The sequence below is a fragment of the Crocodylus porosus genome, unplaced genomic scaffold (genome assembly GCF_001723895.1).
Source record: "Crocodylus porosus isolate Cpor-Errol unplaced genomic scaffold, CroPor_comp1, whole genome shotgun sequence".
NCBI classification, from domain to species: domain Eukaryota; kingdom Metazoa; phylum Chordata; order Crocodylia; family Crocodylidae; genus Crocodylus; species Crocodylus porosus.
The window spans coordinates 22912620-22926618 of record NW_017728947.1 but is presented as its reverse complement, the minus strand read 5'-3'; the positions used below and the strand labels follow the sequence as shown (position 1 = coordinate 22926618).

The 13999-nt window shown below is 44.7% G+C and overlaps 1 protein-coding gene across 1 annotated transcript in view; it reads right to left on the bottom strand.

Moving 5' to 3' along the window:
* The window catches only part of DCDC5 (doublecortin domain containing 5), an 85928-nt gene that overhangs the window by 37217 nt on the left and 34712 nt on the right, over positions 1–13999 (bottom strand). Inside the window, 4 exon segments of the mRNA XM_019552347.1 lie at positions 4901–5015; positions 8811–8835; positions 8838–8998; positions 11580–11738. Of these exon segments, the coding sequence (XP_019407892.1) occupies positions 4901–5015; positions 8811–8835; positions 8838–8998; positions 11580–11738 (460 nt within the window).

Sequence of the window (13999 nt, the reverse complement as noted above, 5' to 3'; positions counted from 1 at the left end):
AAAGTTTCTAACAAATTAAATTGGGAAAACTGCATTGGATATGTTATATTAAATTACTAGATATCAGAAGAGTGCTGGTAAAGATTACTAGAACATTTTAATATTAGAGCAAGGGTGGGAAAAGTATGACCCGCAGGCCAAATCCGGCCCACCAGGCAACTCCATCTGGCCTGCAGGTGTCTACCAATTAATTGTACCCCATCCAGCCTGCGAGCCTCACTCCCACCCCGGTGTGTGGAAAGCCCCAGCCCAGCCTGCATGCAGTTTCTGGGTAGGGCTGCTGCTGCTGCAGCTACTGAGAGACCTGCTCAGCTTCCCAGGCTTCCATCAGCTCTTCCTCATCTTCTTGATTCAGCACTCACTCCAGGCAGAAGCAGTAGTGGCAGGGAGAGCTGTGGCAGGGGCAAAGAGAAGAGCTGCAGCTGGGCAGGGGCAGAGAGCATGGGGCAATCAGGACCCATGCCCAGCGGCAGCAGCAGGCAGGAGACCTTGGGGCACTCGTGGTGCTGCTTCCAGGGCAAACAGCTTTGGCCTACACTGCACATGGTAGCAAGAAGGGCAGCTCAGCCGGCCTGCTTGTATTGCACAGGGTTCTGCATGGCACACGTGCAGGTCCCAGCACTCGCACACTACTGGGGGAAGCCCTGTGTGATGGAGCCGGCTGCTGTCCCTTGTTGCCCTGTGGGGTCAGGCTAACTCTCAGGATCACAATATTGCAGTATTAGACAGTAGGGTGTGACACAATTGCACATATACAAACATACAAATCAATTAGGTGCATACACAAACATACACACACGCTACCAGCTCAGGCACATACACATCCAAACCAGCCTAGGCACATGCACACCTATCACCAATTCAAGCACATGCACACTACACGCTAAAAATTAGACAAAAATCAATTGTCAATACCCGCACACCAGTACACATACAAAGATCACTAATTCATATATCATGCACATAATGATATATTCCTAGTTGGCGATGTTTAACTGATATAATGATGACACAATGAGATATATATATATATCTGTATGCACACACACACAACACAGTACACACACATACAACCCACCTACACATAGGTAAGTTCCTAACTTGTATGGTATGGTATGTATGTGTGTGCCTGGGGTACCAGGATACTTGGGGAAAGGTTAAGGTGAGAGAGAGAAAGTGTAGGGAGAGGCCAGATCCGGTGGACTACAGAGAAGCTGGCTGAGGAACTCAGGCTTGGCTTTACTTAAGATCAAGTGATCGCAGGGTTACTTGAGGTCACTGGTGTATGGGAGGGGGGAAAAAAAAGAAGCCTAGTGGCAAGGATGAGAGAGAGAGACAGAAACCTGGTTGTGTGGCAAAGAAACAGGGGGCTTGGAGACAGAGAGGAGTTTAGGACAGGTGTTGGAGGTGGCAGTGAGCCAGAAGCAGGAGAGGGAGAAATGAAACAGAAGTTAGAGGGGCGAGGAACAGAGATTGGAGTAGGGATGCACCACAGTAAAGCAAAACCCAACTCAGGGGTCCAAATAACAGTTTTATTAAACAGACAACACACCACACAGCCCGAGAAAGTTATTGGTTCACACATGCACGCACACACATGAGCACTCACAATGGCAGCAGGAGAAAGAGACTCAGTGGAAGGGCTGGAGTCCAGGTTGGGAAGAGAAACAGAGTCCAAGTCCTTGATTGAAGAGGGGATGGGGGGTGATAGCTACCTATCCAGGCTGGAAAGGGATCTTTGTCCAGTAGGTGTTGTCCGGAGGGGGGTTGCCGGCAGGGCCTCTGGGTGGATAGGTGGTATGTCATGGTGCTGGTCCAGGTGGAGAGGGTGCCCCAAGAAGTCAGTCTTCACTACCCCTTTTTATGGGCAGACTAACTCTGATCTCCTATGGGGAGGGCCTGTCCCAGAGAGCTCCAGGTGTTCTTACAGAGCATGTGCAGCCTTGCCACAATGGTGGGTTGCCTCATCTTTTGTTTCTTGAATGCTGAGGGTGGTTCCACTGGCTGGGTCCTTGGTCCAGGTATTGGTGTTGATAGTTTGGTCATTCAGAGGGAGCTATTTTTAGACCTACTGCCATTGTCTCTCAAGCACCCTCATTCATCCCCATTCATTCAGGAACCAAGTTACATAGAAGCGGGTAGGTGTGAGTCATAGGTTACATAACTGGACATGGGGATAAGATGGAGGCTTGACATTACAAGATGGAAACTTGACATGACTTATGCTAACTTACATATATAAGCCTAAAACAGTAATCACACAATATAGAAGTGTGAGAAAGAGAAGGAGCCACAAGGCTCCAAAGCTCCCGGGTTAAGCAAAGGCTCAGTGGCCCCAGGTCCACAGCCCCAAGGAGCCCGGCAGAAAACTCCCTTACCCAGGTGTGTTGGGAAGGGAGGGGCAGAGAACTCCCATGCCGGTATAAAGAAGAGCCCAGGACAGGAAAGCAGGGAGAGCGCAGAACCGGAAACAGGAGGAGGAGGAGCAAGCCAGCACACGCTGCAGGGAACTCTGAAAATGACGTGGAGTGCTGGTAGGAGACTCTGGCAGAGAGTAAAAACCCCAGCAGGGGTTTAGAGCCAAGTCTACTGGCCCCTGCGGGGAGCAGAACTGTTTGTTTACATGCTGGGAGCTGGCGGAGCCCAGCAGTGAGAACGGTACCACAATAATCTTAATAGAGGGGCACTATTTACTTTTGTGTTGTCGTAATGCATGTAATAGTGGCACAAGCTAATAAGATGGACTCAAGATGCTAAAAGAAATTGTGGCAATCTCTACAAGAGGGTCTCAGAGAAAGAGAGAGAGCTAACAAAGAGGGACTGACCACATGAAGGTCAATTTTGGTTTAGATCATGGCTGCAAACAGCAGGAGCAGTGACACAGGCCAGGAGAGCCTTCTCTGTTTTCTTGTTTTCTTTTTGGTCGTTTGTTGATTGTTTGATTCGAACAGAGGACATGTGGCCGGACCAACTGGGTGGCCAGAACCCGGTGGAACGGGTGAGGGTGTAGGGGTGGCAGAGTCCTCAGGAATGCGGGACCCCGCAGGATGTCAGTGAGACTACTAATTGGACTATACATGCAGGTACATGAACCAACTCCGTTAACATCAAGTCGTGGCAGGTGAAATGTGGGCATGTAGATCATTAATTAGAACCTATAACATCCTAGTCTAGCAGCAGGCGGCGCCCTACAGGTCTACAAGGGACAGCAATATGTGACAAAAAGCAGTAAAAAAAATCAACACAAACATAATAATTATCACTTATAAAACAGTGCATATCTATATCAAAATAGCAGGGCACTTAGTTGCAAACTGGGGAGAGAAAAATAAAACTTACTACCTAAAATAACATGTTAAAGCTTATCCTACATCTTAGCTTACTTATACTTATCTGTAGGGAATAGAGAGGGAGAGAAAAAGTCAGAATTGGTTGGGGAAGGGGAGGGAATGCATTTTAAAATAAATTAAAAAAAGAAAAACTGGGGGTTTTGCTACACCCAACTACATGCAGCTTCCATGAGAAGTCCCCTGCTTGTGTTTCATAGATTCTTAGATTGTAGTCAGAAGGGACCACAAAGGATCATTGTGTCCAACACCTTGCCCCTGGCAGGAAAGAGGACCAAGGTCAGATGACCCCAGCCAGGTGTTTATCAAGCTCCCCCTTGAAGACCTCCAAGTTAGGTGAAAGTTAGGTAATTTGGTGTTGTGGCAGCCAGCTCCATTGCACAGGGCTCCCTCCAGTGGTGCATGAGTGCTGAGAGCTGCACGTGTGCTGCATGGAGCACTGTGCAATACAGGTGGGCCAGCTGGGCTGCACTCCTTGCTGCTATATGCAGAGCTGGCTGGAGCAGCGAGCCAAAGTGCAGCAGCACCATGAGTGCCCCAAGGGCACTTCTGCTTCTGCCACCAGCATCGGGGGCTGTATGCCATAGGGGGGAATGTGTAAAGGGTCCCCACACCCCCCCACCCTCCCTCACCCCACAAATGCCACACACTCAAACCTTGCCCCGGCAGCCCTCCCACATATATATATACCTCACAACATACCTTATACCCCCACACGCAGCCACTCACACCCCACCATACATACACCCTCAACAGCACCCCACAAACTCCCCTACACACAATATACAAAAGCAAGACTTTATTTTTGACCTATTATGAGTCACCTCTCTATATACTACACAAACACAAATCATAACAAAAATATTTTTTGCAATAAAATTAAAATATGTTTAGTACATGTTTGACTTTTAGTACAAAATTTGTTTTTTTCCTGGTTTAGATGGTAACCCCCCTTCCCAAAAAGAGTATGTCTAGGGGCAAGGGGAGGGACTTCCAGTGGCAAAAGTCAAGGGTAGAGAGGCAGCACTTCTGGTCTCCAGATGGCGACCAGGGGGCAGGGCACCTGTCAAGGGACAGAGCTAGCCTTGTGGCCTTCGACAGCTCACCAAAACTCATTAAACAGCCCTCCAGCTGAAATAAGTGCCCACCCCTGTATTAGAGCATGACTCTGCAGCTCATATTTATCAACTGAATAAAAGATTTAGGGTCTGATCCCAATATACTTAATCATATTTCAAAATGCAAACTTTAAATACTGTTTTAGAACTACTACATACAAAACCTTACTTTAGCATTTCCAAATTTTAGAATGTAACTTTAGTGTTCTCTTACTGACCTGTTATCACATACATACAGTTATTTAAATCTTTCCTATGGAAACTTGTCTTCTACTTTGGGCGCTGTCTGTAACATACTCAGCTCTACTCAAAGAATATGTCAAATTAAACCTGATCCTGATTACACAGAACTCAAAGGGAATATGGGACTTTGGGTCAGATCTGGACGCACAGCACAAAAGTTTCTTTGTAGTTTATTATTTATAAATTGCTTACCTGAAGAACAACAGCACACTTTTTCATTTCCACTGTACTTCTTGAATATCCAGGCTGAGTGCTGGGCATTGACACTGCCAGCACTAGAGTTGGATCACGCATCAAATGAAATGTCCTAAAGTACAAAAAGTGATAGTGACTTCAGTGTTAAATTGCAAATATATTTATGACAGTCTAATGAATTTATGCCTTTCTCCTAAATGGATGTTACAGTTGGAGGGTCTGAACAATGACACAGTGGGTGCATCTACATGTTTCCCTAAGGCGCCATTGTTACTGTGGCATAATTTACTACTTCCTCTGAGAAGTACTAAATGACAGTGCAGTAACAGCCCGTACTGTGCCATGCTGGCAGCACATGGTTATTTTTAGTCCCTATGTCACCACAGCAATACACTATAACGAGGGAGCACATTGCTGTGGTGATGTCGCTGTGAGTCATGGTTTGTGTCCACAGACACTAGGTTGCAGTAGTGCATTGCTACAGCAACGTAGTGTCACATGTAGACATGCTCAGTAGTGTTTACTTCTATAAAGAAGTCTCAACAGAAGAATTATTAGTACAAACCTAAATGCGGGAAGAAACTTGGTGAGCTCAGTATACTGGGATCCACTTCCTCCACATTTAGAGTTTCAAATTCACTCTAAACTCAGAATACTTTGCATGACTCACTTACAAACTTAGTACGCTTCTACAAAATCCATATTCACAAGGGCCCTGGTATTATAACTGGCTCTTCCTTTCTAAGTACAGTCTGCCTTCCTTCTTCCCCCACTCCCAGAGAACCATCCTTTTCCCCTCTCATTCTTCAAAATGCCCTAGATACCAAAAGTTCTGCGTGCGCATCCCTTCATACTCCTTCCACACAAAATGGCTTGTTTGACTAGTAATGTCCCAGTGACATTTTATGTCTCTCCTGACACCCTCAGGGGGCTCCTACTCAATCCTTATCTTCTCCGGCCTCCTCAGGGATTTCTTGCTAGCACATAGTTCAGTCTGAGATAACTTGTCATAGGCTGTGTCTACATGAGCAGTGGACTGCACAGTTGCTACTGCACAGTGTTACTGTGCAGTATTGTCACCGCACAGTTTTATTCTGATGTTACTGCACAGTAGGTCATTTCTATTGCACAGTAGTGTAGCATCATGGTTAGTGCCCAGCGACACTACTGTGTGGCAGCAACAGGCTACTATGTAGTAGTGTCTCATGTAGATGTGCCCACAGACAAACTGGAGTAGAACCCACAAAGCATGGTAATATCATCTATATGGGGAACATATGATGTTCCTCCCATTAACATGAGAAAAACTTGTCTAAAACAAAAATAAATTCTTGTCCCTAACTGGACTTCCAGTTGGCAGTCTGATCAAAGCTGCAGAAGAATCTCTATATTATTAGCATTCAGAGGCCTGTATTTTTATGTGAAAAGCAGTTTTGGGACTTCCAGCAACTTCCAGGCCCCTTCTGTAACAGCAGCAGCTCCATACACAATATTTGGCTGGTTCTATATCTGCAAACCAAGAGGGGAAGAAGCCATGCTAAACCCAGGATATATTTATACTGAAGTTAAAAACATAATTGCAGCTCAGGTGTTCCTATTGAGCTGGCTTTAAATGAGCGAACTTAGTATTGATAGTAATGTAGGCATCACAGACCAAGCTCAGCATGGACTATACACCTGAGTTCAGGTTCCTAGAAGAGAGTTGTCTGTGCTGAATCCTGTGCTGTCATATTTGGCTCCACTGTTATTAGTACCAAACAAGCTAGTTCAAAGCTAGCTCAGGGATGTCTATATCAGCTCCAGTCATATGGGTTTCCCCTTGAAGGCTGACAGCGTTCCAGCCTGCAAAGAGCTGGGGAAGAAAGGGAGTGCAATCAGAGGCAGGGGGCACCATGTGCATGTGCAGATGTACATGCATGTGGCAGCTAAGCAGTGGTGGACAGCAGTTCCTGCAGCTGCCTCCAAGTAAGTCTATGGATGCGGAGGTGGGGAAGGGGACACAGGTGATGCACTGGAGGGGTGGGGGTCATAGGTGATGTGGCAAGGGGCAGGGGAGCCAAGGTGATGCAGCAGGAGGGCACATGGCCTCTGTGATTTCTGTGGCCACAGCAGGACACAAGGCATGGAGCTGCAGCCCGGCTAGACCTGTGCTGGGCAGGAGACACATCTGCAGCCCAGTAGGTAGCACCTAGCACAGGAGGGAGTGCTGCACCACCATGACCCAAGGTGAGACATGGCAGCAGTGGTGGCATGGAGTTGTGCCCTGCTGCTGCCAGGTGGGTGGGGGATGCCTCAACTTGGCAGCCATGGCAATGCAGGTGTCCCTCCCATGCTGCATCTTGCCCACTGGGGCACAGAGCCCCCAGAGAAGGGCAGCAGAGTGGGGAGCCCTAAGCCCACAGTGGGCAGCCCGCATTCTCCCCCCACCATAGGCCCCACTCCAGCCATGCTGACTCTAGGGGAGGAGATGGAGGGAGAGGAGCTGAGCTCCACACTCTGCTCTGGCCCCAGCAGCATTGCCTCCTATGTGCAGCAGCCAGGGCTCGGGCACTGCTGGCGGGGGCAGGGGGCTGTGGGGTCCTGGCCCTAGAGCATCTAGGGGAGTCTGGGGCTGCAGGTTGGGAGTGAGGGGCCATGCTGAGGAAATGGGGTCAGAAATGGGGTCATGCTGAGGAAGGGTTTGGAAAGCACTGCCCTAGGGATGGTCAATGGGACAGCAGGAAAACTGGGAGAGACCAAATGATCAATTTATCATCTCTAAATATAGGAAAAGTTAAAAGGAGGAGGAAAAAGGGCATGTGGCCTAGCAGGAAGACAACTGAAATTGGGGACATAGGTCCTTTTAGTAGGAAGCTGAAAAGAGGAGACTGGAAAGTTGTGAGACCAGCCCAAACCTTCTCTGTTCAGATCCAAATAGAAAACCAGGTAAGTTTTCATTAGCTTTAGCCTTTGCTAAGTAATGGTTGCCTATATTCCCCCAAATCCAGTCAATCCTTTTAATTCACAGGATGTAATAGAAAGATTAGAAAAAGGAGAGAGTCCTGTGTTCCTGGAATCCAGAGCTATATGCTTTAGCTAAGCTTGGATGCTTGAATTATGGGATGAAAAGGGGATGGTGGAAATGGAGACTCTGCACTCAGCACTGCTGCTTTGATATGACACTGTTAGCTATGGAAAGGTACAGTTTCTCTCTTCATGGGTCCACTGATTTGTTTAATGTAACTTCTGTCATGCTGCTGCAGTGGATTTTCTCTCTCAGGGGAAAGAAGCAGAAGAGGAAAGATGAGTAGTATACTGCACAGCAACCTATCAAGCTATTGGTGATTTAAGCATGTTCAGGATGTCACTGTGATTAAAGGCAAATGACACATGCATGCTGATGTTTTCCCTTTCTGTTTTTGAAGGACATCTGCAATAGTTTAACTCTCTAGCAGTGCAACATTACCACCACAGAGGACCTATATTTTGATGCTGGAATCATTCATTTCTCCTTGGGTTGATAAGATTGTGAGGAAGAAAGGATCTTACAAATCTTTCCAGCTATCCCCTGTGGCCAGGTTAAGGAGAAATCACTGGGGGAGAGTGAGAGTCTCTCACAGGAAGGAATGTTCCCTTGATATGGGTCATTTAAGAAATTAGACTTTTATATTCTACACCAGATATTTACTTGTGAGCTTTTTTACAAAACTGATGATTAGCAAGGTTAAAAAGATCAATGAAAAAATAGAAGCATTAAGACATGCAAAACCTAGTTCTTGCTGATTAAGCCCATTAAAGAGTGCCTTGAACAACTAAATAACAGTCCATAGAGCTGGAACTATAGTTTAAGGAATCTTAAAGAAAGGTGGTTTCTACATAACTTTTAGTCTTTAAAATAATGATATATCAGGAAATGTAAAGGTTTTACCTGCCATATTCTCTCCATATCCATCAAGTTTCTTTTCCACCAACACAACTTTAGCCCCAGCATGTATGTCACTATCATTTACCCCCAAAACAAGATTTGGTAATCCTATGGCTATAATTTGCTGGTCTCTAAACTCAAACTTCTGGCGGTGACCCTTCTGAAACTCTGTTATCAGTTTTGGTTGAGGTCTGGAAAAAAATTGTGTTTAAGGATAGAATATACTCTGCAAATTTCACACATCAATAAATTTCATTACTCACAAAAAAGTAGTGTGAGAAAGACAAATAGAAACTGTAGAATCCTGGTCAATTTATTGACCTGTGCTCTTACATTTAAAATAAATGATCAGGAGTACATAACAAACTAAGAAGAAAATTCAAGAAGCAAGAATGTTTTGGCGATATCTTTTATTGGACCAGCTGTATACTTGAAAGAGATGTTAGACAAGCTTTTGGGCCAAAAACACCCTTCCTGAGGTGTTGAAAAAACCTGACCATCACAGTTACAACACTTCAATCCTATTATTAAGAAAAAAAATGTGCATTTGTGGACAGAGAGATGATTAGAGAGGGAGGAAATAAGCAGCAAAAGAAAAGGACCAACAGATGGAAAAATATTTTGAAGACAGTTCTCCAATGGTACAGTTCTCCTGTGGCTCTCCAACTTTCAAGAGGAGCACAAAGAGTTAAAGACCACCTTTATTTTGGCTAGGTTTTGCCTCAATCTACTTTGAAAGCAGGAATCTCAAGGTTTGGGAGACTGGAAGTCCCAATTTATATGTAGTTCTGCATGTCTCTTCACCCCAGGTTTTTAAATAGTTATTCCAGTACAATTTAGTTAACTAGATAATATGATAGACAACTCAGAACTCCGAGGACATGAATGACTGCATCCTGCAATTACAGTGTGGACAAAATCCAAAATAGCTATATTATTGTATCTCAAGAAATTTTCAGATGACAGTTTGACTGTTTCGCATTTGATAACTTAGTCATTTTGTTTCCTCTCTACCCCTTTTTTCTGTTCTTCTCTCTGCACTTTTGGACATCTACCAATATCTATCATCCTCTCCTCACGTTTCTTTCTGTTTTCCTTTCTCAAGTATTCTGCTTTTTTTGACTAAGAAATATCTCTAAATAACTTTCAAGTGTCCTTAACAATGAAGGCCTGAATTTTAAAGCCCAGGCTCATGCCTACAATTTGCTGTGGTATATAATGGGCACAATAAACTGTCCACAGAAGTCTTCATTTACACCTCAAAATAATCATGCCTGCAAGACTGCTCCTGCAAAAGAATGACAGGATTAAGGATCCTTTAAAATTAAGCAGAAATAATTAATTTTTCAGTTTATTTAGCAGGAAACAAGATGTTACTGGAAGTTGTACATCTAACTCCTTGTACATAGTTCTAAAAACTACTGTGTGGGGGAATGCTACTGTAAGAGTGACATTCTAGCTGTGACTATCCAGAAATTATGCAAGAGGCAAGGGTTTCTTAGGGTGATATCTTTTATTAGACCAACTTCATAGCTGCGATAAAGTTAGACAAGCTTTCAAATGCAAGACATAATTCCATAGGTCTCTCTGATCATGGGGAGCCAGGCACAACATAGTGAAAAACAGCCAAGGGGAGGGAGTAAAAGCAATTCTCAGGGGTAGCAGACACAATTAGCAAAAGAAAAGAAGCTGATTACTGGAAGATCAAGGCCTATCAGAAGGAAGGGGGTCATTCTCTCCCTCCGTGTGGGGAAAGAATTTAGGAGTTGGGTAAAATATAATATGCCATAGACCAATATCAGTGTTTAGTTGTTGGCTCTTAAGTGTCCAGGCAGCTTATGATTTTTTGTTCCTAGGTTTGCCATTAAAACATGTTAGGTAGCTTTATCTTGAGCATGAAGATAGTAATGGATTAACAAACTTTAAAAATGGATTCTCCTTTAAAGGAGAAAAATGTGGGAAACAGCCTGTTTTCCCTTGCAGGCTGGCAGAGTTCCAGCCTGCAGGGGGCTGCTAGGGGGCTCCCCATGCCTTCCCATACACACCCTGCCCCACAAACTGGGGGACTGTGGCCTGGGGGTGGGAGTCAGCGGGTCAGGAATGAGAGGCGCTATGTTGGGACTGGCCATCAAGGTTTACAAATGGGTTGGCTACACAAAAGGTTGAGAACCACTGCTTTAGGGGGTGTTGGTTGTAGCCGTGTTGGTCTAAGGATATAGGCAGACAAGGTTCTTTGAGTAAATGTAATATTTTTTTATTTTGCACACAAACTCCCTTCTTCAGGCATATGGGCTCCTCTCTGCTCTCTATGCCTGAAGAAGAGTGTTTGTGCCCAAAAGCTTAGAAACAACCATTTTTTCAACTATTTAGTTGGTCTAGTAAAAAAAATCAAATTTACCCAAAGAACTTTGTCTGCCTGCTCTTTCTACTTTTTCTGTGAGACTTCATTCTGGTCTGTGGTTACTGTTTAGTTTCACCTGCATAGTTGTCATAAAGCACTTGATGCATTGGATTAGGTATATCATATTTTGCAAAAGTCACCCATGGATCCTGATGGGGATTTTTTGTAGGGAAATAATTCAGCTGTTCTTAGAATAGCACAAGCTTGGCTAATATATAGAATTTAGCTGAGTAAGAAATTGCAGGAGATGAGTAAACACAAGAGAACAAGGTTTAGTATGATACACGGATCTAACACAACTGCTTTGTCATCTTTTGTGTGACATTGTCCAAATACTCAGCAAACGTTCTATAAAAGTATAACTGTTTTACCTGTACTTCTGGGATAATTCTGCATCTTCAAAGAATTCTTGATCTGTGGCCTTTAAAGAATTATCATACTCATCAAAATTGGGAGAATTCTCTTGCCATTTATATTTGTATTTCATGTACCAAGCATCTGTCTTAAGATGTGATTTTGAATGTGAATCACTGCAAAACATGCAAAAAACCAACATGATAATTTGGGGGGAATCACCTGACAGCTCTTTATGGGTCAGAATTTTGTATTGAAAAATTGAGTGGTTTTTTAATATTCAGTTTTATTAAGGGTATACTTCAGAAGGACTAGTAGCTAGAGGTATAGGTTACCATTCTTTATCAAAGGATTTTTTTTTCAGAGTAAAAACTGAAGGACTTGGATCAAAGTATAATATGGTCCACAGATATAAAAATATCTTATAAAACAAATGGTGAAACTTTGAATCCACTGAAATGAATACCAAACATCCCATTGACTACAGTGCAGCCAGGATTTTGTCTCAGGACTCACCATTAAGTGACTAAGATTTTTAGTTGCCATCATATTAGAAATTCATTAATCATAGAGCCTCCTATATACAGCTGACAGTCAGTGAATGAAAGCTAATGTTGTCAAAGACAATTCATCTCCCATTGACATACCATATTTACCCAAACCAAGACAACTTTAAATTTAAGATGACCCCCCCCCCCGCAATAATTAGGTTCCATATAGGAAAAATTGATGAATTTGATATAAATTTCCATATATGGAATCTAATTATTGGAGGGTCATCTTAAATTTGTCCCTCACACTGCTGCAACAGGGAAAGCAGCAACAAATGGGCAGGCAGTGGTCAGGCATCAGGTAGCCTTTCTGTACCCCCACCTCTTGTCCCGACTACAATCTGCACCCCCCACGCATGGTTTGGCACAGCCAGCTTCTGCCTACCCCCATACAGCCTCTGCCCTCCCTCTCTCTTCCTCCTCCCCTCCCACTGCTTGCTGTCAGGCATGACTTCGGTTCCGTTCCCTCCTAGGCATGGAAGTTCTGGCCCTTGCCTAGCCACACAGCAGCATCCCAGGGCCAGACCTGCTGCTGCCACCACCACCACTGTGTGGTGCTCTGTGCCCAGGAAGCAATGGAGCAGTACCTGACAATAAGGTGCAAGGGGTGGGGGAGAGAGGGAAGGCAGGGAGGGGCTGCTGGGGACAGGCAAAGTGGGGATGATTGTGGATGCTGTGGTTCTGACTCTGGCCCTGACCCAGGTTTGGGACCAGAGGCAGAACCGCAGCTGCCTTGCCCCCCTCTGCCTCCAAGATGAGAGGCTTATTTTTCAAGGCTCCCCAGTTCCCCCCTCTCTTCCTCCACTCCCCTACTCCTCTTTGAAAGCAGGGATTGGCATAATTTTTTTTTCTCCATGTTGAATGGAGAAAAAAAAATCTCATCTTGCAGTCTGGTAAATATAGGAAATAGAAAGAATCCCATTCACTTCAACCAGATCTGGCTCAGACCCTAGCTGAATAACCCCTCCAAGGTCTCCTTTCACAATTATATTTGAAGAATGCTATTTAAAAAGCTTATACAACACTGACTATCTGCTTTGCATGCAGACTATGAATTTAAAGAGTATGCCTTCTTAAAATAAAGAGATGCCTCTGAGGTACATAAAGAGGGTGGCTTTCAGCTTAAAAATTTGTGCCTCAGTCCTCCAAGGTGCCGAGTCCTCTTGGCACAGGTCCATACAAGCACTTAACTCTCCTACTTTTCCTTCCTGTACCCACCACCAACCCCTACATAAGTTGTTCTAGTGGCTTAAGTTAACCAGGAGATTGTAGGATCAAAGCCACAGGTATTCAGCATTCATAATATGGATGGTTACAGAAAAGCTATGGAAGATTATATAGTATGCCTTGATTATTTAATTGGATAAAGTACTTTATTTGCCTAGTTTATGGACAGCAAGAGACATGCTCAGATGGGATGGGCTCCACCTTTCCTCTAAAGCTAAGCGTGTGTTTTCTTCTAGGTTGGCGGATCTCCTCTGGTGGGGTTTAAACTAGGCTTATTGGGGGAAGGGGATGATGTGGGCAGAGGAAGCACTGGACTGCCAAACCAAGCAACACCCACAAGTACAGCCCAGCATAGATCGACGAGCAGAACATATACACAAGTAGGCAACAGGGGCCAGGATAATACTGAAAGTAGGAGGCCAGGGCACAAATCCACAGGAGGCCTCAAATAACTCTACACAAACGCTTATAGTATGGGAAACAACCAAGAGGAACTTACCTTCCTGCTAGCTGACACCAACCCAGACATAGTGGGGGGCACTGAAACATGGTGGGACCCAACACATGACTGGGCAGTGAATATCAAGGGCTACAGGCTGTACAGGAGGGATAGGACAGGGAGGAAAGGTGGGGGTGTGGCACTCTACATAAAGGAGGAA